The sequence below is a fragment of the Bombina bombina genome, chromosome 3 (genome assembly GCF_027579735.1).
Source record: "Bombina bombina isolate aBomBom1 chromosome 3, aBomBom1.pri, whole genome shotgun sequence".
In the NCBI taxonomy this organism is placed as follows: Eukaryota; Metazoa; Chordata; class Amphibia; order Anura; family Bombinatoridae; genus Bombina; species Bombina bombina.
The window spans coordinates 87,469,582-87,494,082 of NC_069501.1; the positions used below are offsets into that span (position 1 = coordinate 87,469,582).

The 24,501-nt window shown below is 40.1% G+C and overlaps 1 protein-coding gene across 1 annotated transcript in view; it reads right to left on the minus strand.

Moving 5' to 3' along the window:
* Positions 1–316: 316 nt before the first annotated feature.
* The window catches only part of BACE2 (beta-secretase 2), a 364,734-nt gene continuing 340,549 nt past the window's right edge, over positions 317–24,501 (minus strand). Inside the window, exon 9 of the mRNA XM_053705913.1 lies at positions 317–3,171. Within this exon, the coding sequence (XP_053561888.1) occupies positions 2,924–3,171 (248 nt within the window). The 3' untranslated portion in view covers positions 317–2,923. The remainder of the gene's footprint in view (positions 3,172–24,501) is intronic.

Sequence of the window (24,501 nt, forward strand, 5' to 3'; positions counted from 1 at the left end):
GCTCCTTTACCTTTATTTTGTCTTTTGAATAGATTACTTCTTTGCGTGTTGAAACCGCCACCCATACTGAAATTTTCTGTACTGTTGTATAGGCTATGGAAAAGCTATGTAAACAAGAATTCACATATCAAATCTAGCCCCCCATGGGGTGAAAGAGTCCAGAGCATTAAAGAGAATGTACCTGCAGCTGCTTTGAATACAATGAACTTTTTAGAAGCTGCTTCCCTGACTACATTATCTATTTAAACATTTTATTGGAGGTTTCATTACTCTGCCTTTTCCACAGATAAAATAATTAACAAGTAAAGACATCAGATATATTGGTCATGATTTATTACAGGCTGCAAAATTACAATTGAATGTGACATTTTAATAAATCCTGGAGTGGTGGGTAGAAAAAAAAACAACAAACCCCATTGTAATATGAACAAATCGAGCACTTTGCAATACAGCTATACACTTATTTTCTTTTAAACCATCTGACTGTACATTAACCTTTCAATTCCAGAAAGTTGAAATGCGATAAAATAAACAGGACATTTGCTTAGAGGGATTGACACTTAGTAGGAAAGAGCTGACATTTTATGGGAAATATATACACACATTTCATCATATAATAGGCCATATATTGCAAATTTAAAAGGGACATAATCTAAAGTTTTATTTTAATGAAAACAAAAATTCAGATTTATTTCTATTATCAAATGTCAAGAGAAGTAAATTATTTTGCTGAATAGCATACCACAGTATGCGCAAAAGCCTGAAGGTGTCTATATGGCAGCAGTTTTTTTATTTTCATATCTCTTTACATTTTATTCACATTAACCTGGCCTAACAAGCCACAACTTAGCAACAGATCTTTTGACGACTATAGCTTTAAGGGACACTAAACCCTAAATACATTTTATGCACCTCCCATTAATTATGGGTGCAGGCATTTTGGAACCTAAGTTATACTGCAGGTATCTGAAGGAGAGTTACTGCACATGCGCAAACAGGTCAGCGCTGCAATGTAGTGAGAGATAGATCTCAATATGGCGGCAACTATAACTAGAGAGAGGAGGGGGTAACCTCAATACCATGCTTATAAAATGTATTTAGTGTTTAAGGTCCCTTTAAGCAGTCAAGTAAATGGATAAATAAAATGTGTTTTCAACAGAGGATGCAATAAATGACAAAACACTGATATCAAATTCAATGTTTTCTTTCAAGATTTTGACAGAGCATAGAATAAAAAAAATGCACAATTTCTATTAAATTTACGTCATTCTCTTTGTATCCATCTGTGAAGAACATACTGAGGTAGGCTGATGGGCATGGCTGGAGTTATATGGCAGGAGTTTGGCAACAAGGCATTTTAGAATGTTATACCTTGTGCAAACATTACTGCCATCTAGTGCTCAAAGGAATATAACATTATTAAATGCCAAACTCCTGCAGTATACTGTAGTGCTTCAGACACATCTAGCAGTGCTCTTCAACAAAGGAAAAAACAGAATAAAGTACAATTTGATTAAAGCTATTTGGAAGTTTTGTTGTTTTTGTTTTAATCCAATTTATTCATTTACAACATGAAATAAAATAATTGAAGTCCATTTCCATTTAAAGGTAAGATCACAAACAAACTTTACCTTGATATGTAATAATGTTTTTCATATAGTAAATTTGCATTGAATCATTATTCCCCTGATGTGATATAATCTTATAAAGAATATTTAAGCTCTTGCATAGGATTTACTGGCACAAACATTAATATTTTTGGGGGGAGCTTAAGTGCTATTACAGTTTTTCCCCCCAATAGACAAAACCACCTGGTTGATTTTACTGGAGATTTAAAGGAATATGAAACGCACGTTTTATGCAATTTTAAGCAACTTTAATTTACTCCTATCAGTTTTTCTTCTCTCTCTTGGTATCTTTATTTGAAAACCAGGAATGTATGCTTAGGAGCCGGATCATTTTTGGTTCAGAATGTGGGTAGCACTTGTTGATTGGTGGTTAAATGTAGAGCTACCCAGATGCTGAACCAAAAATGGGCTGGCTCCTAAGCTTACATACCTGCTTTTTCAAATAGATACCAACAGAACGAAGAAAAAGTTATAAAAGGTGTAAATTAGAAAAAATTTGGGTTTCATATCCCTTTAAGCCAATACTGAGCTGATATTAATAAAGTATTATACTGCCCCCACCTGGCTATTTCATAATGGCACCTAAGTGGCAACATTTTCGGTAGGGAACACTATTATACTTCATTGACCCCACCCCGTAAAAATCAACATACTTCATGATAACATTTTTTTATAGGTTACATAACATAATGTTGCAGTAATTGTTGAACACAACCAAATCTGTCCATTCATTAGGAATATTTAGTGCCCTGCAAGTTATAGTGGTGATAGCAAATGTAGTGGGCTAACGTATAGGAAGCTACAAAGTCATGGTTCGTTTTAATGTACACATCCAAAGCAGAATTATTCATCTTTACATGAAATGATTACACTGTTGATTAGAAAGAATTACATTAATAAACTCTAAAAGTCCACTTGGAATGAAGGCAACAGAAATAAGATGTTCCAATGTGTAAGACTGAAACATGTTGGCTATCAATACGATACCACTTTCAAATGTCTGCAAAAAAGAAATAGAGTTTTATGATGAAACATGTGCAGAGCCTACAGTTAAGGAAGGTATTTCAGTTTAGTACAGTTAGTACGGTTCTGTTGGAGTTGCATAGAATTCAAGTTTTCAGTGAAATGTAAAATATAAAGATTGTATTGTAGACACAGTGTAGTGTGAACCATAGGGTTCAGCTGGTAATTGTGCAGAAAACAGAGTTCCAAACAGCAGCACCGACTACAGGGACTGAAAAGTTACTTTGTAAAGTCTTATCTCTGTACTGTTCAGTGCGTTCAATCGCTGAAATTCATTTCCATCTGTGACGCACCAGAGACGACTCATCGTTTACCACCTCTGGCTCATCACCGTGCCGTCGGTTTGGAAGAAGCAGCAGAATGATCAAGATCAGGAGTATTATTCCACACAAGCTCATAAGAGTGTAAGATATAATCCACATTATAGGCTCCCTGAGGGGATTGCTGGATATACAGTTGTTGGCTATATCAGATGTGCTGAACGGACCAGATATTTCAGATACTGTGACACCATTGACCACTGGAAAAAATATACAAAGGGATTGGTTAAAAGCAGTAACTGCTGAGAGAGAGCAAACGAGAGAAAGAGAGAGCGAGAGAGAAAAGAGAAAAAGAGAAAGAGCGAGCGAAAGAGCAAACGAGAGAAAAAGAGAGCGAGAGAAAAAGAGCGAGAGAAAAAGAGAGCAAGAGAAAAAGAGAGCGAGAGAAAAAGAGAGCAAGCGAGAAACAGAGCATTCCTCTAAGTATTTGTAAACTAATGTATCAAAAATGAAGATCATGACCTCAAGGGTGGTGCCTGAAAGGTTTATTGATGAGGTTTGATGTCATCTAGGCAGGGTCTGGGCATTACAGAGGAATCAGAACATAAAAAAAAACAAAGAGAAAAGGCAGAGCTGCTAGACACAGCAATATCTGTGCTACTTGTACAGACTTGCTGGTTGGAGCTTTCAACCTGGAATCACTATTTAGTTTGGCAATGGTTCCGTAATGAGAGAGAAATGTAATGCCTGCATTTCCTTCACGGATAGCTTCATTAACGCTTCCCTTGCTTATTCTTTTTCACACCCCTTTGCTAAGGTGATTTTGATTCCTAAATTGTAAATCATATTTCAGTAGGTGACCCACACAAATTATATATTGGCATTTTTTTCAGCATGCTCAGCAGATTCAGAACAAACAAAAAAAAGGTTACAAAAAAGTAAATTTATGCTTATCTGATAAATTAATTTCTTTTACGATATGACGAGGCCACGGATTTCATCCTTACTTGTGCGATATTAACCTCCTGCTAACAGGAAGTGGCAAAGAGCACCACAGCAGAGCTGTATATATAGCTCCTCCCTTCCATCCACCCCCAGTCATTCGACCGAAGGTTTAGGAAGAGAAAGGGAAAAGCCAAAGGTGCAGAGGTGACTGAAGTTTACAAAAAAATAAATATAAAATAAATCTGTCTTAAAACAACAGGGTGGGCCGTGGAGTCGTCATATCGTAAAATAAATTAATTTAGCAGGTAAGCATAAATTTACTTTTCTTTTACAAAGATATGACGAGTCCACGGATTTCATCCTTACTTGTGGGATACCAATACCAAAGCTATAGGACACGGTTGAAATGGGAGGGACAAGACAGAGACCTAAACGGAAGGCACCACTGCTTGAAGAACCTTTCTCCCCAAAACAGCCTCAGAAGAAGCAAAAGTATCAAATTTGGAAAAAGTATGAAGAGACTACCAAGTCGGAAGCCACAGCCCTATTAGAATGAGCCGTAATTCTTTCAGGAGGCTGCTGTCCAGCAGTCTCATAAGCCAGGTGGATGATACTCCTCAGCCAAAAAGAAAGAGAAAGAGAGGTAGCCGTAGCTTTCTGACCCCTACGCTTTCCAGAATAAACAATGAAGATGATTGATGGAAATCTTTAGTCGCCTGTAAGTAAAACTTCAAGGCACTGACCACGTTCAGGTTATGTAAGAGATGCTCCTTCTTAGAAGAAGGATTAAGACACAAGGAAGGAACAACAATTTCCTGATTAATATTCTTATTTGAAACAACCTTAGGAAGAAATCCAGGTTTGGTACGCAAAACCACCTTATCAGAATGAAATATAAGATGAGGCGAATCACATTGTAACGCTGAAAGCTCAGAAACTCTTCGAGCAGAAGAAATAGCAACCAAAAACAGAACTTTCCAAGATAACAACTTAATATCTATGGAATGCATGGGTTCAAACGGAACCCCTTGAAGAACACTAAGAACTAAATTCAAACTCCAGGGAGGAGTAATTGGTTTAAATACAGGCTTAATTCTGGTTAGAGCCTGACAAAAAGACTGAACACCTGGCACATCTGCCAAACGTTTGTGAAGCAAAATTGACAAAGCAGAAATCTGTCCTTTTAAGGAACTTGATGATAACCTTTTCTCCAAACCTTCTTGGAAAAAAGAGACAGAATCCTGGGAATCCTGACTTTACTCCATGAGTAACCCTTGGATTCACACCAATAAAGATATGTACGCCATATCTTATGATAGATCTTTCTAGTGACAGGCTTACGAGCCTGTATCAAAGTATCGATGACCGAATCAGAGAATCCCCGCTTAGATAAAATCAAGCGTTCAATCTTCAAGCAGTCAGCTGCAGATAATTTAGATTTGGATGCTGGAAAGGTTCTTGAATGAGAAGGTCCTGTCTCAGAGGAAGTGTCCACGGTGGCAGAGAGGACATGTCCACTAGATCCGCATACCAAGTCCTGCGTGGTCACGCAGGCGCTATCAGTATTACTGAAGCTCTCTCCTGTTTGATCCGAGAGGGAACGGTGGAAACACATAAGCTAGGCTGAACGACCATGGCACTGCCAGGGCATATATCAGTTCGGCCTGAGGATCCCTCGACCTGGATCTGTAACGTGGAAGCTTGGCATTCTGACAAGATGCCATCAGATCTAATTCCGGTCTGCCCCATTGTCGAATCAATGAGGTAAACACCTCCGGATGGAGTTCCCACTCCCCCGGATGAAAAGTCTGACGACTTAGAAAATCTGCTTCCCAGTTCTCTACTCCTGGGATGTAGATTGCTGATAGATAGCAAGAGTGGGCCTCCGCCCATCGGATTATATTTGATACTTCTATCATCGCTAAAGAACTCCTTGTTCCCCCCTGATGATTGATATACGCCACAGTCGTGATATTGTCCGACTGGAATCTTATGAATTTGGCCAAAGCCAACTGAGGCCACACCTGAAGCGCATTGCATATTGCTCTCAGTTCCAGAATATTGATAGGAAGTAGAGACTCCACCTGAGTCCAAACACCCTGAGCCTTCAGGGAATTCCAGACTGCACCCCAGCCCAGAAGGCTGGCGTCCGTTGTCGCTATTACCCATGAGGGTCTGGGACAGATGATCCGGCGACAAACACCAAAGAAGAGAGTCTCTGGTCTCTTGATCCAGATTTATCTGAGGAGATAAATTTGCATAGTCCCCATTCCACTGTCCGAGCATGCACAGCTGCAGTGGTCTGAGATGAAAGCGAGCAAACGGAATGATGTCCATTGCCACTACCATTAATTCAATGACGTCCATACACTGAACCACTGATGGCCGAGGAATGGACTTTAGTGCTTGGCAAGTATTTAGAATCTTTGATTTTCTGACCTCCGTCAGAAATATTTTCATGTCTACCGAGTCTATCAGAGTTCCCAAGAAGGGAACCTTTGTCCGTGGAACTAGTGAACTCTTTTCTATGTTCACCTTCCAACCATGAGTTCTCAGGAAAGACAACACTGTGTCCGTGTGAGATTTTGTCAGATAAGTTGACGCCTGAATCAAAATATCGTCCAGATAAGGCACCACTGCTATGCCCCGTGGTCTGAGAACCGCTAGAAGGGACCCTAGAACCTTTGTGAAGATTCTGGGTGCTGTGGCTAACCCGAAGGGAAGAGCCACGAACTGATAATGTTTGTCCAGAAAGGCAAACCTTAGGAACTGATGATGATCCTTGTGAATAGGGATATGAAGGTATGCATCCTTCAAGTCCACGGTAGTCATATATTGACCCTCCTGGATCATTGGTGTAAGATTGTTCATATAGGGGCATATGTATCAAGCTCCAATTGGAGGCTCACCAGAAACAGCAGTTATGAAGCAGAGGTCACAAAGACCGTTGCTCCATAACCTGTCCGCCTGCTCTGAGCAGGCGGACACACATCGCCAGAAATCAACCCGATCGAGTACGACCGGGTTGACTGAAACCCCCCTATAGGCGGCCGATTGGCCGTGAGTTTGCAGGGGGTGGCATTGCACCAGCAGCTCTTGTGAGCTGCTGGTGCAATGCTGAATACGGCGAGCGTATTGCTCCCTGTATTCAGCGAGGTCTGGCAGATAAAGTCTGGCCGCAGTGTCGGATCAGGTCTGCCAGATCTTAAAAACTAGAGGTCATAGTCTCCATCTTGAACGATGGGACTCTGAGAAATTTGTTTAGACACTTGAGATCTAAAATTGGTCTGAAAGTTCCCTCTTTTTTGGGAACCACGAAAAGATTAGAGTAAAACCACTGTCCCTGTTCCAGTTTTGGAATGGGACAAATTACTCCCATCGTATAGAGGTCTTTTACACAGGGTAAAAACGCCTCTTTTTATCTGGTCTACAGACAATCGTGAAAGATGAAATCTCCCTCTTGGGAGAAAATCCTTGAATTCCAGTTGATACCCGTGGGTCACAATTTCCAATGCCCAGGGGTCCTGAACATCTCTTGCCCAAGCCTGAGCAAAGAAAAAGCAAAGTAAAGCAAAGCAAAGTCTGCCCCCTACTAGATCCGGTCCCGGATCGGGGGCCGCCCCTTCATGCTGTCTTAGTAGCAGCAGCGGGCTTCTTGGATTGTTTACCTTTATTCCAAGCCTGGTTGGGTCTCCAGAAGGACTTGGATTGAGCAAAATTCCCTTCCTGCTTTGTGGAGGAAGAGGAAGCAGAGAGTATTCCTTTAAAATTTCGAAAAGAACGAAAATGATTTTGTTTACCCCTCATCTTAACAGACCTGTCCTGAGGTAGGGCGTGGCCTTTACCTCCAGTAATGTCAAATGATTTCCTTCAATTCAGGCCCAAATAGGGTCTTACCCTTGAAAGGAATAGCTAAAAGCTTAGATTTTGATGACACATCAGGAGACCACGATTTGAGCCATAACGCTCTATGCGCTAAAATGGCAATACCTGCATTTTTAGCCGCTAATTTAGCAATTTGAAAAGCGGCATCTGTAATAAAAGAATTAGCTAGCTTGAGAGCCTTAATTCTATCCAAAATGTCCTCTAATGGGGTCTCAACCTTCAGAGACTCTTCTAGAGCATCAAACCAAAAAGCTGCTGCAGTAGTTACTGGAACAATGCAGGCTGTAGGTTGTAAAAGAAAACCCTGATGAATAAATAATTTCTTTAGAAGACCCTCTAACTTCTTATCCATAGGGTCTTTGAAAGCACAACTCTCCTCGATAGGTATAGTTGTACGCTTAGCCAGGGTAGATATAGCTCCCACCTTAGGGACCGACTGCCAAGAGTCCCGAATGGTGTCTGATATGGGAAACATTTTCTTAAAAGTAGGAGGAGGAGAGAACGGTATACCTGGTCTATCCCATTCCTTTTTTAAAATTTCCGAAATTCTTTTAGGAACCAGAAAAACGTCAGTGTAAGTAGGCACCTCTAGAAATCTGTCCATCTTACACAACTTCTCTGGTGGTATCATAATAGGGTCAAAATCATCCAGAGTTGCTAAAACCTCCCTAAGTAACAGGCGGAGGTGTTCAAGCTTAAATTTAAAGGACATGACGTCCGAATCTGTCTGAGGCAACATATTTCCCGATTCTGAAAGTTCTCCCTTAGACAGCAATTCCCTGACCCCCAACTCAGAGCACTGTGAGGGTACATCGGAAATAGCCAATAAAGCATCAGAGGATTCAGTATTCACATTAATACCTGACCTACTGCGTTTACCCTGTAACACTGGTAATTTAGATAATACCTCTGTAAGGGTAGTTGACATAACTGCAGCCATATCCTGCAGAGTAAAAGAATTAGACGCAATTGAAGTACTTGGCGTCGCTTGTGTGGGCGTTAAAGGTTGTGACACTTGGGGAGAATTGGATGGCATATCCTGATTCTCTTCAGACTGAGAATCATCCTTACGCACACTTTCTTTACCTAAAATATGCTTTTTACATTGTAAGGCCCTTTCAGTACAAGAGGTACACAACGTAAGAGGGGGTTCCACAATGGCTTCTAAACACATATAGCAATTAGTATCCTCAATGTCAGACATGTTGAACAGACTAGCAATAACCACAATAGTCGTTAAACACTTTATTTATTGACTTAAATTTTTTTTTAAAAAACGTGTACTGCGCCTTTAAGAAGTAAAAAAGCGCACAATTTTTCCCAAACTGCCTAAAAATGTTAATTAACGTTTTAAAATTAACTACACATAATCAATAGTGCCAAAAATTATTGCACCCCAAGAGCAAGGGGAGAAAAAAAAATTAAGATATTTATAGACAAAAATATGTTTGATTTGAAAAAAACAGAATTTATGCTTACCTGATAAATTTCTTTCTTTTGCGATGTACTGAGTCCACGGATTCATCCTAACTTTGTGGGATATTGTCCTTCCTGACAGGAAGTAGCAAAGAGAGCACCACAGCATTTTGGCATTAAGCAAAATTATAAAGACAGTCCAGTAGCAAGGCATTTTGCGGAATGTCATGGTGCAGACAATACAGGCTTAAAAGTGATAGGGATCGAACATCCAAAACCTAAAAGGAAGGGTGGAAATTACGATAGAGTTCTTTCTCCAACAAGAAGCAAAACGGATGTACAGGTTACAGACTTTATTCCCAAAGGGGCTAAATGAAAAAATGGAATATGCTTGTTTTTTGTAACAAGTTGTTACATCGAAAAGATACAAAAAATATCTAACTTAATTTTAAGTTTGTGTGATTATTAAGTTAAGTCTTAAAAATTTCCCCAGTCCAAATTTATTTGCACTAAAATTTGTATTTCAGCTGTTATAAAGTTGTTTGAAGATAACATGTAGTTTGCATTTAGTCAAACTGAATTTGATGTAAGTAGTGGTTTTGATTATGTTGATGCCCTTTTCAAAAGTTTTAGTTCCACACGAATATAAAATGTAACAAGGTTAAAATATCACCAGATTTGTGTTATATAGCTTTAAGAGGCTGCACATGTGATTTATGGATACTATAAAGGAGCCTGTGTGGCTCATTGATGGAGATCTGACAAAGCCCTGGCCAAACTCCAAAGTGGGAGGGGCGAAACGCGTCATCTGGCATTACACATGGTGTTGGTTTGGTGAATGACCTCTCATGATGAAATTTAAATTTGCTGATTCACATCCAGAGTTTTCAGCTAACAGCTGTGAAATTAATTGTTGGGGATTACAAAGTATCGACACAAGCTACGACGGCTACCCACCTAGGCTGCTGCTTCGATATAGCAACTTTGTTGGCGAACAGGAACCTTGGGAATTTGTTACCTGATACGCCGGGACTTTCTCATGCAAAGCAGAAAGTGTGGTGAGATGTATTTACGCTTGGATTAGATATGTGACTTTCCCATGTGTGTGCAATTGGCACTCATTTCTTGCAGAAAATCTTTGGGATTGATCATAGTCCAAGTGAATCTAGATACAAACATAACACATTTCAGAAGTGGATACACTTTGTCGAGTACTTTTATTAACTTTTGCCCAGTATTCACCTGGAGCGTGCTTTGGCACTAAGTGATCCAAATGTCTTGCAGGAAAATTTGTTTCAATTTAAGTTGCTGGGAAGCGTGCTATTTGCACTAAGTGCTTCCAAAAATTGATTTCAGCAATGGATTGATGTTATTTCTGTATGTTATAAATTCATGTGATGTGATATCATGCTATGAAATGTTTCTTGAAAGTGGTGGTTCTAATTTATGTTCTCACAATAAATACAAGTATGTGTCAAAATTTGCATTGGTGCGGCCTTGCCATTCTTTGACATTTGAATATATATCATTTGTCCTTTCTTCTACTTCTATATAATATTACTTAATGGCTGCATGAACATTTCATTTTTTCAGTAAATTAAATTTTTTTTGAGTGCCACACAAATATTGTTGCTAGCAAATATTGAATCACCAAATCTCTAAACAGTAAACAAGGGACCCCTTTAAAGTGAAGGTCAAGCCCGCCTCACTCGATCCCAGTATTATCATTAACATGTAAAATAAACATGTTCATTCATCAAAATCTTTATAATTTTGTACTTGTATTTTTTATTTCTCAATTACCCTCCGTTTCACCGCAACTGTCCGCCCGACATATTCCCCCATTTGATTGACATTTTTTTTCGTCTTTTTCTCCAATTCCTTCGCTTCCCTTGTGGCGTCCTGCCCCTTTCTACCCACGTCATCGGTAACAATAGCGCATGCGTCTAATTGCGGCTCTTGTCAAATACTTCATGTGCGTGCATGATATGCGCATGCGTATTACGCTGTATGCTTTCCGTTGTCATATTGTAACACGCATAAAGCAAAGAAATGTAGAGCGTAGAATAGCACTGAAACTGTTGTTTCCTGTGAATACAATGTAACAGTGCTACGTTCTTTGAAATTGCCACGCATGCGCGAATGCTCTTACAATACGCATGCGCAGTTTGAAACCAGTCTTGTTCACGAGCTTGGTAGTGACGCGGCGGGCTGGTTGAAACGATCGCTACGTCAACAGGGCCAAATAAGGAGGTGGATCGGGGGAGGAGTAAACAGACGAAACAAAGGTTTTTTTATATATAAAATTTAATAATAAATAATTGTTTTTTTTTTCCAAAATTTATCTTAGCGACTGTAATAGTTAGAGCATACTGTTTACATAGGTGGTGAGCATCGGGTAAAAAACATAATTTATGCAAGAACTTACCTGATAAATTAATTTCTTTCATATTAGCAAGAGTCCATGAGCTAGTGACGTATGGGATATACATTCCTACCAGGAGGGGCAAAGTTTCCCAAACCTCAATATGCCTATAAATACACCCCTCACCACACCCACAATTCAGTTTAACGAATAGCCAAGAAGTGGGGTGATAAAAAAGGAGCGAAAGCATCAAAATAAGGAATTGGAATAATTGTGCTTTATACAAAAAAATCATTACCACCACAAAAAAAGGGTGGGCCTCATGGACTCTTGCTAATATGAAAGAAATGAATTTATCAGGTAAGATCTTACATAAATTATGTTTTCTTTCATGAAATTTGCAAGAGTCCATGAGCTAGTGACGTATGGGATCATAAATACCCAAGATGTGGAACTTCCACGCAAGAGTCACTAGAGAGGGAGGGATAAAATAAAGACAGCCAATTCCGCTGAAAAATAATAATCCACAACCCAAAACAAAAGTTTTAATCTTAATAATGAAAAAAACTGAAATTATAAGCAGAAGAATCAAACTGAAACAGCTGCCTGAAGTACTTTTCTACCAAAAACTGCTTCAGAAGAAGAAAACACATCAAAATGGTAGAATTTAGTAAAAGTATGCAAAGAAGACCAAGTTGCTGCTTTGCAAATCTGATCAACAGAAGCTTCATTCCTAAACGCACAGGAAGTAGAAACTGACTCCACATAAGCATGATGAATCAAAGACTTTAACCAAGACGCCAAAGAAATGGCGGAGGCCTTCTGACCTTTTCTGGACCCAGAAAAGATAACAAATAGACTAGAAGTCTTTCTAAAATCTTTAGTAGCTTCAACATAATATTTCAAAGCTCTTACTACATCCAAAGAATGTAAAGATCTCTCCTTTGAATTGGTAGGATTAGGACACAATGAAGGAACAACAATTTCCCTACTAATGTTGTTAGAATTCACAACCTTAGGTAAAATTTTAAATGAAGTCCGCAACACTGCCTTATCCTGATGAAAAATCAGAAAAGGAGATTCACAAGAAAGAGCCCTCAGAACCAAATTAAGACTCCAAGGAGGAGAGATTGATTTAATGACAGGTTTGATACGAACCAAAGCCTGTACAAAACAATGAATATCAGGAAGATTAGCAATCTTTCTGTGAAAAAGAACAGAAAGAGCAGAGATTTGTCCTTTCAAGGAACTTGCAGACAAACCTTTACCCAAACCATCCTGAAGTAACTGTAAAATTCTAGGAATTCTAAAAGAATGCCAGGAGAATTTATGAGAAGAACACCAAGAAATGTAAGTCTTCCAGACTCAATAATAAATCCTCCTAGACAGATTTATGAGCCTGTAACATAGTATTAATTACTGAGTCAGAGAAACCTCTATGACTAAGAATCAAGCGTTCAATTTCCATACCTTCAAATTTAATGATTTGAGATCCTGATGGAAAAAAGGGCCTTGAGATAGAAGGTCTGGTCTTAACGGAAGAGTCCAAGGTTGGCAACTGGCCATCCGAATGAGATCCGCATACCAAAACCTGTGAGGCCATGCTGGAGCCACCAGCAGTACAAACGAACGTTCCATTAGAATTTTGGAAATCACTTTTGGAAGAAGAACTAGAGGCGGAAAGATATAGGCAGGATGGTAATTCCAAGGAAGTGACAACGCGTCCGCTGCTTCCGCCTGAGGATCCCTGGATCTGGACAGATACCTGGGAAGTTTCTTGTTTAGATGAGAGGCCATCAGATCTATTTCTGGAAGTCCCCAGATTTGAACAATCTGAAGAAATACCTCTGGGTGAAGGGACCATTCGCCCGGATGTAACGTCTGGCGACTGAGATAATCCGCTTCCCAATTGTCTACACCTGGGATGTGAACCGCAGAGATTAGACAGGAGCTGGATTCCGCCCATACAAGTATCCGAGATACTTCTTTCATATCCTGAGGACTGAGTCCCACCCTGATGATTGACATATGCCACGGTTGTGACATTGTCTGTCTGAAAACAAATAAACGATTCTCTCTTCAGAAGAGGCCAGAACTGAAGAGCTCTGAAAATCGCACGGAGTTCCAAAACGTTGATTGGTAATCTCGCCTCCTGAGATTCCCAAACCCCCTGCGCTGTCAGAGATCCCCATACAGCTCCCCAACCTGACAGACTCACATCTGTTGAGATCACAGTCCAGGTTGGACGAACAAAAGAAGCCCCTTGGACTAAACAATGGTGATCTATCCACCACGTCAGAGAGTGTCGTACATTGCGATTTAAGGATATTAATTGTGATATCTTTGTATAATCCCTGCACCATTGGTTCAGCATACAAAGCTGAAGAGGTCGCATGTGAAAACGAGCAAAGGGGATCGCGTCCGATGCAGCAGTCATGAGACCTAGAATTTCCATGCATAAAGCTACCGAAGGGAATGATTGAGACTGAAGGTTTCGACAGGCTGAAACCAATTTCAGACGTCTCTTTTCTGTTAGAGACAAGGTCATGGACACTGAATCTATTTGAAAACCCAAAAAGGTTACCTTTGTCTGAGGAATCAATGAACTCTTTGGTAAATTGATCCTCCAACCATGTCTTTGAAGACACGACACAAGTTGATTCGTATGAGATTATGCAGAATGTGAAGACTGAGCAAGTACCAAGATATCGTCCAAATAAGGAAATACCGCAATACCCTGTTCTCTGATTACAGAGAGAAGGGCACCGAGAACCTTTGAAAAGATCCTTTGAGCTGTTGCTAGGCCAAACGGAAGGGCCACAAACTGGTAATGCTTGTCTAGAAAAGAGAATCTCAGAAACTGAAAGTGATCTGGATGAATCGGAATATGAAGATATGCATCCTGTAAATCTATTGTGGACATAAAATGCCCTTGCTGAACAAAAGGCAGAATAGTCCTTATAGTTACCATTTTGAATGTTGGTATCCTTACATAACGATTCAATATCTTTAAATCCAGAACTGGTCTGAAGGAATTCTCCTTCTTTGGTACAATGAATAGATTTGAGTAAAACCCCAGACCCTGTTCCAGAACTGGAACTGGCACAATTACTCCAGCCAACTCGAGATCTGAAACACATTTCAGAAATGCCTGAGCCTTCATTGGATTTATTGGAATGCGAGAGAGAAAAAATCTCTTCGCAGGCGGCCTTACCTTGAAACCTATTCTGTACCCTTGTGAAACAATGCTCTGAATCCAAAGACTGTGAATCGAATTGATCCAAATGTCTTTGAAAAATCGTAACCTGCCCCCTACCAGCTGTGCTGGAATGAGGGCCGCACCTTCATGTGGACTTGGGAGCTGGTTTTGACTTTCTAAAAGGCTTGGATTTATTCCAGATTGGAGAAGGAGAAACCGTTCCTTTAGGGGAAGGGTCAGGCTTCTGTTCCTTATTCTGACGAAAGGAACGAAAACGATTAGCAGCCCTTTATTTACCTTTAGATTTTTTATCCTGAGGCAAAAAAGTTCCTTTCCCCCCGGTAACAGTTGAAATAATAGAATCCAACTGGGAACCAAATAATTTATTACCTTGGAAAGAAAGAGAAAGCAAAGTTGACTTAGAAGACATATCTGCATTCCAAGTTTTAAGCCATAAAGCTCTTCTAGCTAAAATAGCTAAAGACATATACCTGACATCAACTCTAATGATATCAAAGATGGCATCACAAATAAAGTTATTAGCATGTTGAAGAAGTTTAACAATGCTAGGAGCATTATGGTCTGATACTTGTTGTGCTAAAGCCTCCAACCAAAAAGTGGAAGCGGCAGCAACATCAGCCAAAGAAATAGCAGGCCTAAGAAGATTACCTGAACATAAATAAGCTTTCCTTAGAAAGGATTCAATCTTCCTGTCTAAAGGATCCTTAAAGGAAGTACTATCTGCTGTAGGAATAGTAGTACGTTTAGCAAGAGTAGAGATAGCCCCATCAACTTTAGGGATTTTGTCCCAAAACTCTAATCTGTCAGATGGCACAGGATACAATTTCTTAAACCTTTGAGAAGGAGTAAATGAAGTACCCAGATTATTCCATTCCCTAGAAATTACTTCAGAAATAGCATCAGGGACAGGAAAAACTTCTGGAATAACTATAGGTTTAAAAACCGAATTTAAACGCTTAGTAGATTTAGCATCAAGAGGACTAGAATCCTCCATCTCTAATGCGATTAAAACTTCTTTAAGTAAAGAGCGAATAAATTCCATTTTAAATAAATATGAAGATTTATCAGTGTCAATATCTGAGACAGAATCCTCTGAACCAGAAATATCCTCATCAGAAACGGACAAATCAGAATGATGACGGTCATTTAAAAATTCACCAGAAAAATGAGAAGTTTTAAAAGACCTTTTACGTTTACTGGAAGGAGGAATAACAGATAATAGATTTCCTAATAGATTTGGAAACAAATTCTTTTATATTAACAGGAACATCCTGAGTATTAGATGTTGAAGGAACAGCAACAGGTAATGGTATATTACTAATGGAAATACTATCTGCATTAGTAAGCTTATCATGACATTCATCACAAACTACAGCCGGAGGAACAGTTACCACAAGTTTACAACAAATGCACTTAACTTTGGTAGAACCAGCATCCGGCAGCGTCTTTCCAGAAGTAGATTCTGATCCAGGGTCAATGTGAGACATCTTGCAATATGTAAAAGTAAAAACAACATATAAAGCAAAATTTATCAAATTCCTTAAATGACAGTTTCAGGAATGGGAAAAAAATGCCAATAAACAAGCCTCTAGCAACCAGAAGCAATGAAGAATGAGAATGAAATAATGCGAAAAAAAGGTGGAGACAAGAATGATGACCACATTTTTTAGCGCCAAAAAAGACGCCCACATTATTGGCGCCTAAAAAAATTTTGGCGCCAAGAATGACGCCACATCCAGTGACGCCGACATTTTTGGCGCAAAACGTCAAAAAATTACGCAAACACAAACAACAAATGACAAACAGAATTTTTTGCGCCAAAAAAGTCTGCGCCAAAAATGATGCAATAAATTGAAGCATTTTCAGCCCCGCGAGCCTAACAGCCCACAGGGAAAAAAGTCAATTGAAACAATTTTTAAGGTAAGAAAATATGATTATTCATATGAATTATCCCAAATAATGAAACTGACTGTCTGAAATAAGGAATATTGATTATCCTGAATCATGGCAAATATAAGTTTAAATACATATATTTAGAACTTTATTTATAAAGTGCCCAACCATAGCTTAGAGTGTCACAGAAAATAAGACTTACTTACCCCAGGACACTCATCTACATATAGTAGATAGCCAAACCAGTACTGAAACGAGAATCAGTAGAGGTAATGGTACATAAGAGTATATCGTCGATCTGAAAAGGGAGGTAAGAGATGAATCTCTACGACCGATAACAGAGAACCTATGAAATAGATCCCGTAGAAGGAGACCATTGAATTCAAATAGGCAATACTCTCTTCACATCCCTCTGACATTCACTGCACACAGAGGAAAACCGGGCTCCAGCCTGCTGCGAAGCGCATATCAATGTAGAATCTAGCACAAACTTACTTCACCACCTCCACGGGAGGCAAAGTTTGTAAAAACTGAATTGTGGGTGTGGTGAGGGGTGTATTTATAGGCATTTTGAGGTTTGGGAAACTTTGCCCCTCCTGGTAGGAATGTATATCCCATACGTCACTAGCTCATGGACTCTTGCTAATTTCATGAAAGAAATTGACCTTCACTTTAAGATGTATAAGATGTTAACCAACACAGAGCAAATCATTCAAAGCACATTATATAAATGCAGATCACAAAAACAAGGTTATATCTTAGAAAAACAGCTCTGTATAAAGGTCTTATAGATATAAAAAGGAATGTAAACACATATGCTACAAGGTAAAAACGTCCTCTATTTGCATGTATATTAAACTTTAATCCTTGTTATCCAGTCTCAAAAGTGCAGTGTTAAGACATTAGGATCAAATCTGCACTAAAAATCAGACATAAGACGGGATGTGTCACGGTCACAGAGGATGCTGGAATATGGCAAAGTCTTTCCTGAATTATAAGTAAACAAATACTCTCCTTAAAACGAATTGCTACACAAAGAACGACCACTTATGCTTACCACCGTTCAATCAAATAAAGTATATCAGCCAATAAATTGAAGAGCCTGATAGCCAATGATCAGTCCTGATAAGGCCCTGAGTTTCGCAGTGCATGACGGGGTGAAATGCGCATCGACTGCAGGCTGCTGATTTAAATAAGTCTCTGACTGATTTACAACCACTGTGTTCAGTGAGCAAAGCTGTGGATATTTGGCATCCACCGACAGCACTTCTTGGAAATCCCTTCAGGCAGAAGCGGTCCTATCTCGGTTACAGCTGGTGAGCCAAGGTGGACGGAAGTCTATACCCGTGAAATGGCACCAGCCGAGAAGTGAAAAGTCTATGGACTATGCACAGCTAAATTGGAAGGGGTAACTTTTTCTTTGTACCCACTTGATACAATTTACAGAGCAGCGACAGCACTTTTTGGAAATCGCTTCAGGTGGAGGCGGTTTTATTCCTTTTACAGCTGGGGAGCCAAGGTGGACGGAAGTCTATACCGGTGAAACGGCATCAATTGAGAAGTGAAAAGTCTATGGGCTATGCACAGCGGTGTATCAAGTAACAGGTTGTTGATTCATGGCATCACTGCACTACTTTAAAGCTACCACTAGCCAAGAGACTCAGAAGAATAAATGTGAGCGGGCGGTGGTAAGCATAAGTGATGGTTATCTTTGTGTAGCAATTCGTTTCAAGAGAGTATGTGTTTGCTTATAATTCAGGAAAGACTTTCCCATATTCCAGCATCCTCTGACACATGCTGTCTTATGCCTGAGGTTTAGTGCAGATTTGAACCTAATGTCTTAACAATGCACTTTTGAGACTAGCAAACAAGGATTGAAGTTTATTACACATGCAAATAGAGGACGTTTTTACCTTGTAATGTAATGGTTTACATTCCTTTTTATATCTATAAGACCTTTATACAGAGAAGTTTTTCTAAGATATAACCTTGATTTTGTGATCTGCATTTATATAATGTGCTTTGAACGATTTGCTCCGTGTTAGTTAACATCTTATACATCTTAAAGGGATCCCTTGTTTACTGTGTAGAGATTTGGTGATTCAATATTTGTTAGCAACATAATCTCTCTTATTGTAACTCCGAAACTCTTCGAGCCGAGGAGATAGCTACAAAAACACAACTTTCCAAGATAAAAGCTAATATCTATGGAATGCAAAGGTTCAAACGGAACCCCTTGAAGAACTTTAAGAACTAAATTTAAACTCCATGGCGGAGCAACAGGTTTAAACACAGGCTTGATCCTAACTAAAGCCTGACAAAACGCCTGAACGTCTGGAACCTCAGCCAGACTTTTGTGCAAAAGAATAGACAGAGCAGAAATCTGTCCCTTTAAGGAACTAGCTGACAAACCCTTCTCCAATCCTTCTTGGAGAAAAGATAATATCCTAGGAATCCTGACCTTACTCCATGAGTAACCCTTGGATTCACACCAATGAAGATATTTACACCATATCTTATGATAGATTTTCCTGGTGACAGGCTTTCGAGCCTGAATTAAGGTATCAATGACCGATTCGGAAAAACCACGCTTTGATAGAATCAAGCGTAAAATCTCCAAGCAGTCAGACATAGAGAAATTAGATTTGGATGTTTGAAGGGACCTTGAAGTAGAAGGTCCTGCCTTAGCGGCAGAGTCCATGGTGGAAAGGATGATATGTCCACCAGATCTGCATACCAAGTCCTGCGTCGCCACGCAGGGGCTATCAAAATCGCCGAAGCTCTCTCCTGCTTGATCTTGGCAATCAGACGAGGGAGCAGAGGAAACGGTGGAAACACATAAGCCAGGCTGAAGGACCAGGGCGCTGCTAGAACATCTATCAGCGCTGCCTTGGGATCCCTGGACCTGGACCCGTAACAAGGAAGCTTGGCGTTCTGACGAGACGCCATGAGATCCAGTTCTGGTTTGCCCCAAAGTTGGATCAACTGGGCAAATACCTCCGGATGGAGCTCCCACTCCCCCGGATGAAAAGTCTGCCGACTTAGAAAATCCGCCTCCCAGTTCTCTACTCCTGGGATATGGATAGCTGAGAGATGGCAAGAGTGAACCTCTGCCCATAGAATTATCTTTGAAACCTCCAACATTGCCATGGGGCTCCTTGTTCCCCCCTGATGGTTGATATAGGCTACAGTCGTGATGTTGTCCGACTGAAATCTGATGAACCTGACCGCAGCTAGCTGAGGCCAAGCCTGAAGAGCATTGAATATCGCTCTTAGTTCCAGAATGCTTATCGGAACGAGTGTCTCCTCCTGAGTCCCCAAGCCCTGAGCCTTCAGGGAGCTCCAGACTGCACCCCAGCCCAGAAGGCTGGCATCTGTCGTTACTATAGTCCATTTTGGCCTGAGGAAACTCATTCCCTTGGACAGATGGACCAGAGATTGCCACCAGAGAAGAGAATCCCTGGTCTCTTGATCCAGATTTAGTAGAGGGGACAAATCTGTGTAATCCCCATTCCACTGATTGAGCATCTCAAAGATGCAGTGGTCTGAGATGTAGGCGGGCAAACTGAACTATGTCCATTGCCGCTACCATTAATCCGATTACCTCCATACACTGAGCCACTGACGGACGAGAAATGGAATAAAGAGCACGGCAGGAAGTTAGAAGTTTTGACAACCTGACCTCTGTCAGATAAATCTTAATTTCTACTGAATCTATCAGAGTTCCTAGGAAGGAAACTCTTGTGAGACCTTCACCTTCCACCCGTGAGACCTTAGGAATGCCAGAACAATGTCCGTATGGGACCTGGCGATTTGAAAAGTTGACACCTGTATCAGGATGTCGTCTAGGTAAGGGGCTACTGCTATACCCCGCGGTCTTAGAACCGCCAGAAGGGACCCTAGAACCTTCGTAAAGATTCTTGGTGCCGTGGCTAACCTGAAGGGAAGAGCCACAAACTGGTAATGCCTGTCTAGGAAGGCGAACCTGAGAAACTGATGATGATCCCTGTGTATCTGAATATGTAGATAAGCATCCTTTAAATCCACGGTAGTCATATATTGACCCTCCAGGATCATAGGTAGGATGGTTCGAATAGTCTCCATCTTGAAGGATGGGACCCTGAGAAATTTGTTTAGGATCTTGAGATCCAAGATTGGTCTGAAAGTTCCCTCTTTCTTGGGAACTATAAACAGATTTGAATAGAAGCCCTGCCCCTGTTCCTCCTTAGGAGATGAAGCTTTGAAATCCAGAAGATATCCCTGGGAAACAATCTCCAGAGCCCAGGGATCCTGGACGTCTCTTGCCCAAGCCTGGGCGAAGATAGAAAAAGTCTGCCCCCCACTAGATCCAGTCCCGGATCGGGGGCTATTCCTTCATGCTGTCTAAGAGGGCAGCAGGCAGGCTTTTTTGGCCTGTTTCCCCTTGTTCCAAGCCTGGTTAGGTCTCCAGACTGGCTTGGACTGGGCAAAATTTCCCTCTTGTTTTGTAGAAGAGGAAGATGAAGCTGCGCCACTCTTGAAGTTTCGAAAGGAACGAAAATTAGTCTGTTTGGTCCTTAACTTGTTGGACCTATCCTGGGGAAGGGCGTGGCCTTTTCCTCCAGTAATATCAGAAATGATCTCCTTCAGTCCAGGCCCAAATAGGGTCTGCCCTTTGAAGGGGATCTTGAGAAGTTTAGACTTTGAAGTGACATCAGCTGACCAGGATTTAATCCATAGCGCCCTACGTGCCTGAATGACAAAACCTGAATTTTTAGCCGTTAGCTTGGTTAAATGAAAAACGGCGTCAGAAATAAATGAATTGGCTAACTTAAGAGCTTTAAGCCTGTCAAGGATATCATCCAACGGGGTCTCTACCTGTAAAGCCTCCTCCAGAGACTCGAACCAGAAAGCCGCTGCAGCGGTGACTGGGGCAATGCATGCAAGAGGCTGGATAATAAAACCTCATTGTATAAAGATTTTCTTAAGGAAACCCTCTAATTTCTTATCCATAGGATCTAGGAAAGCACAACTGTCCTCGACAGGAATAGTTGTACGCTTAGCTAGGGTAGAGACTGCTCCCTCCACCTTAGGGACCGTGTAGCGGCATCTATAGGAAACATTTTCTTAAAAGCAGGAGGGGGAGAGAACGGCACACCTGGTCTATCCCATTCCTTAGTAATAATTTCTGAAACCCTCTTAGGGATTGGAAAAACATCAGTGTAAACAGGCACTGCAAAGTATTTGTCCATTTTACACAATTTCTCTGGGACTACAATGGTGTCACAGTCATCCAGAGTCGCTAAAACCTCCCTGAGCAACACACCGAGGTGTTCAAGCTTAAATTTAAATGCTGTCATTTCAGAGTCAGACTGAAGTAACGCCTTCCCTGAATCAGAAATGTCACCCACAGATAGAAGCTCTCCTGCTTCGGCTTCTGTACATTGTGAGGGTACATCAGACATAGCTACTAAAGCGTCAGAAAGCTCTGTATTTGTTCTAGCCCCAGAGCTGTCTCGCTTTCCTTGTAACCCTGGTAGTTTGGACAATACCTCTGTGAGGGTATGATTCATAACTGCCGCTATGTCTTGTTAAGTAAACGCATTGAACGCGCTAGATGTACTTGGCGTCCCTTGAGCGGGAGTTATAGGTTCTGACATGTGGGGAGCGCTAGATGGCATAACCTCCTTTTTGTCAGTCTCAGAAACCTCAGGTGAAAAATCTTTAAAACTTATAGAAAGGTCAGTGCATTTGTTACACATTCTAAGAGGGGGTTCCACAATGGCTTCTAAACATAATGAACAAGGAGTTTCCTCTATGTCAGACATGTTTAACAGACTAGTAGAGACCAGCATTTAGTAAATGTGAAAAAAGCAATAATAAAAAACGGTACTGTGCCTTTAAGAGAAAAAAAACTACCACATAAACTGCAAAACAGTGAAAAAAAGTAGTAAACTCTACGAAATTTTTACAGTGTGTATAAGGGACTAAAACAGCATTGCACCCACTTGCAAATGGATGATTAACCCCTCAGGCCCAAAAATGAATTAGAAAAACATTAAACCTGTTAACAAACAAACACACTGCCACAGCTCTGCTGTGGCTCCTACCTGTCCTTAAAAACTATTTTTGCAGGAACAAAACCCTCTATAGAGGTCCTATAAGCCAGAGGACTCCTTCAGGGAAGCTGGATGTCTCAGACTGAAAACGAAAATAGGCCCCTCCCACCATGCACTCAAAGTCAGAGGGCTTTAAAAAAGTACTCCTAGGAGTAATCTAACAAGCCATGTGGAAACTAGGCCCCAAATAAAGATTTATCACCCTCAGAGAAAAAACTTTTTGATTTTTATAAATCATGCAAATGTTTTTACACTAAGTAATATAAGAATTAATATGAATATTATCCCTTGTTGCAAGCATGATCCCGGTTGTTGTTAAATCACTGTATCAGGCTTACCTTAAATATACCAGGCACTGTCAGCATTTTCTAGACCTTATCTCTCTAGAAAAAAAATATACTGAAAATACCTCAAAGCAGGCAATCTGCAGACCATCCCCCAACTGAAGTTTTCTTTTCATACCTCTTCAGTTATGTGTGAGAACAGCAATGGACCTTAGTTACAAACCGCTAAGATCATCAAACCTCCAGGCAGATTCTTCTTCTAATTTCTGCCTGAGAGTAAAACAGTACAACGCCGGTACCGTTTAAAAATAACAAACTTTTGATTGAAGGTAAAAACTACACTAAGTCACCACATCTCTCTTGATACTTCCTTTCTTGTCGAGAGCTGCAAGAGAATGACTGGGGGTGGCAGTTAGGGGAGGAGCTATATAGACAGCTCTGCTGTGGGTGTCCTCTTGCAGCTTCCTGTTGGGAAGGATAATATCCCACAAGTAATGGATGAACCCGTGGACTGGATACACCTTTACAAGAGAAATGAGTGATAATTGTATACAACCACTAGGTGGCGATAGAGGAATATGAAATGTGTATATTGCAATAGGTGAAACAATTAAAGGGACATTAAACCCTAAAATTTTCTTTTGTGATTGAGATAGAGAATGCAATTTTAAACAACATTCCCGTTTACTTCTATAATCTAATTTGCTTCATTCTTTAGATATAATTTGTTTAGAAAATAGCAATGCGCATAGGTGAGCCAATTACATGAGGCATATATGTGCAGCCACCAATCAGCAGCTACTTAGCCTATCTAGATATGCTTTTCAGCAAAGAATACCAAGAGAATGAAGCAAATTAGATAACAGATGTAAATTAGAAAGTTGTTTAAAATTGTATTCTTTATCTGAATCATAAAATATTTTTGGTGTTTACTGTCCCTTTAAGTGTTATATTCCTCTTTATTTATACATTTCACAACATAGCAAAGTCGATGTTTCGGCTGTTTCTGGGCAGCCTTTTTCAAGACAATCTACAATTAAACATATATCATATATCAGTAAACAAATATACAATTTATGCATATAGTCAATATACAAACTGCCATATACATAGCAAAAACATGAAAAAAAATGCATCCAATAAAAACAAAAGAAACACCATTATTATAAAAATAATCACCTTCATTTATGTGTTAATATTATACGAACAATAAAAACCACTAGATATATGAACCTAGCTTTTGTGCATATAGATATCTAAAAACTGGCAGACCGGTATTTACATTGTAAGACAAGTATTGGTTACTCAATTAATATACAAACTGTATCAGAAAAGGTTTCCATCTTTGTTATTACTCAAATGTCTATGATGTTGCAACCTTTACAGCCTCTTGAGGTTTAAACATGGTTAATAACAATATTGAGTTTGTTTATAATAATGTGCTATTTAAGGTTGCAACATCATAGACATCTGAGTGTTACATT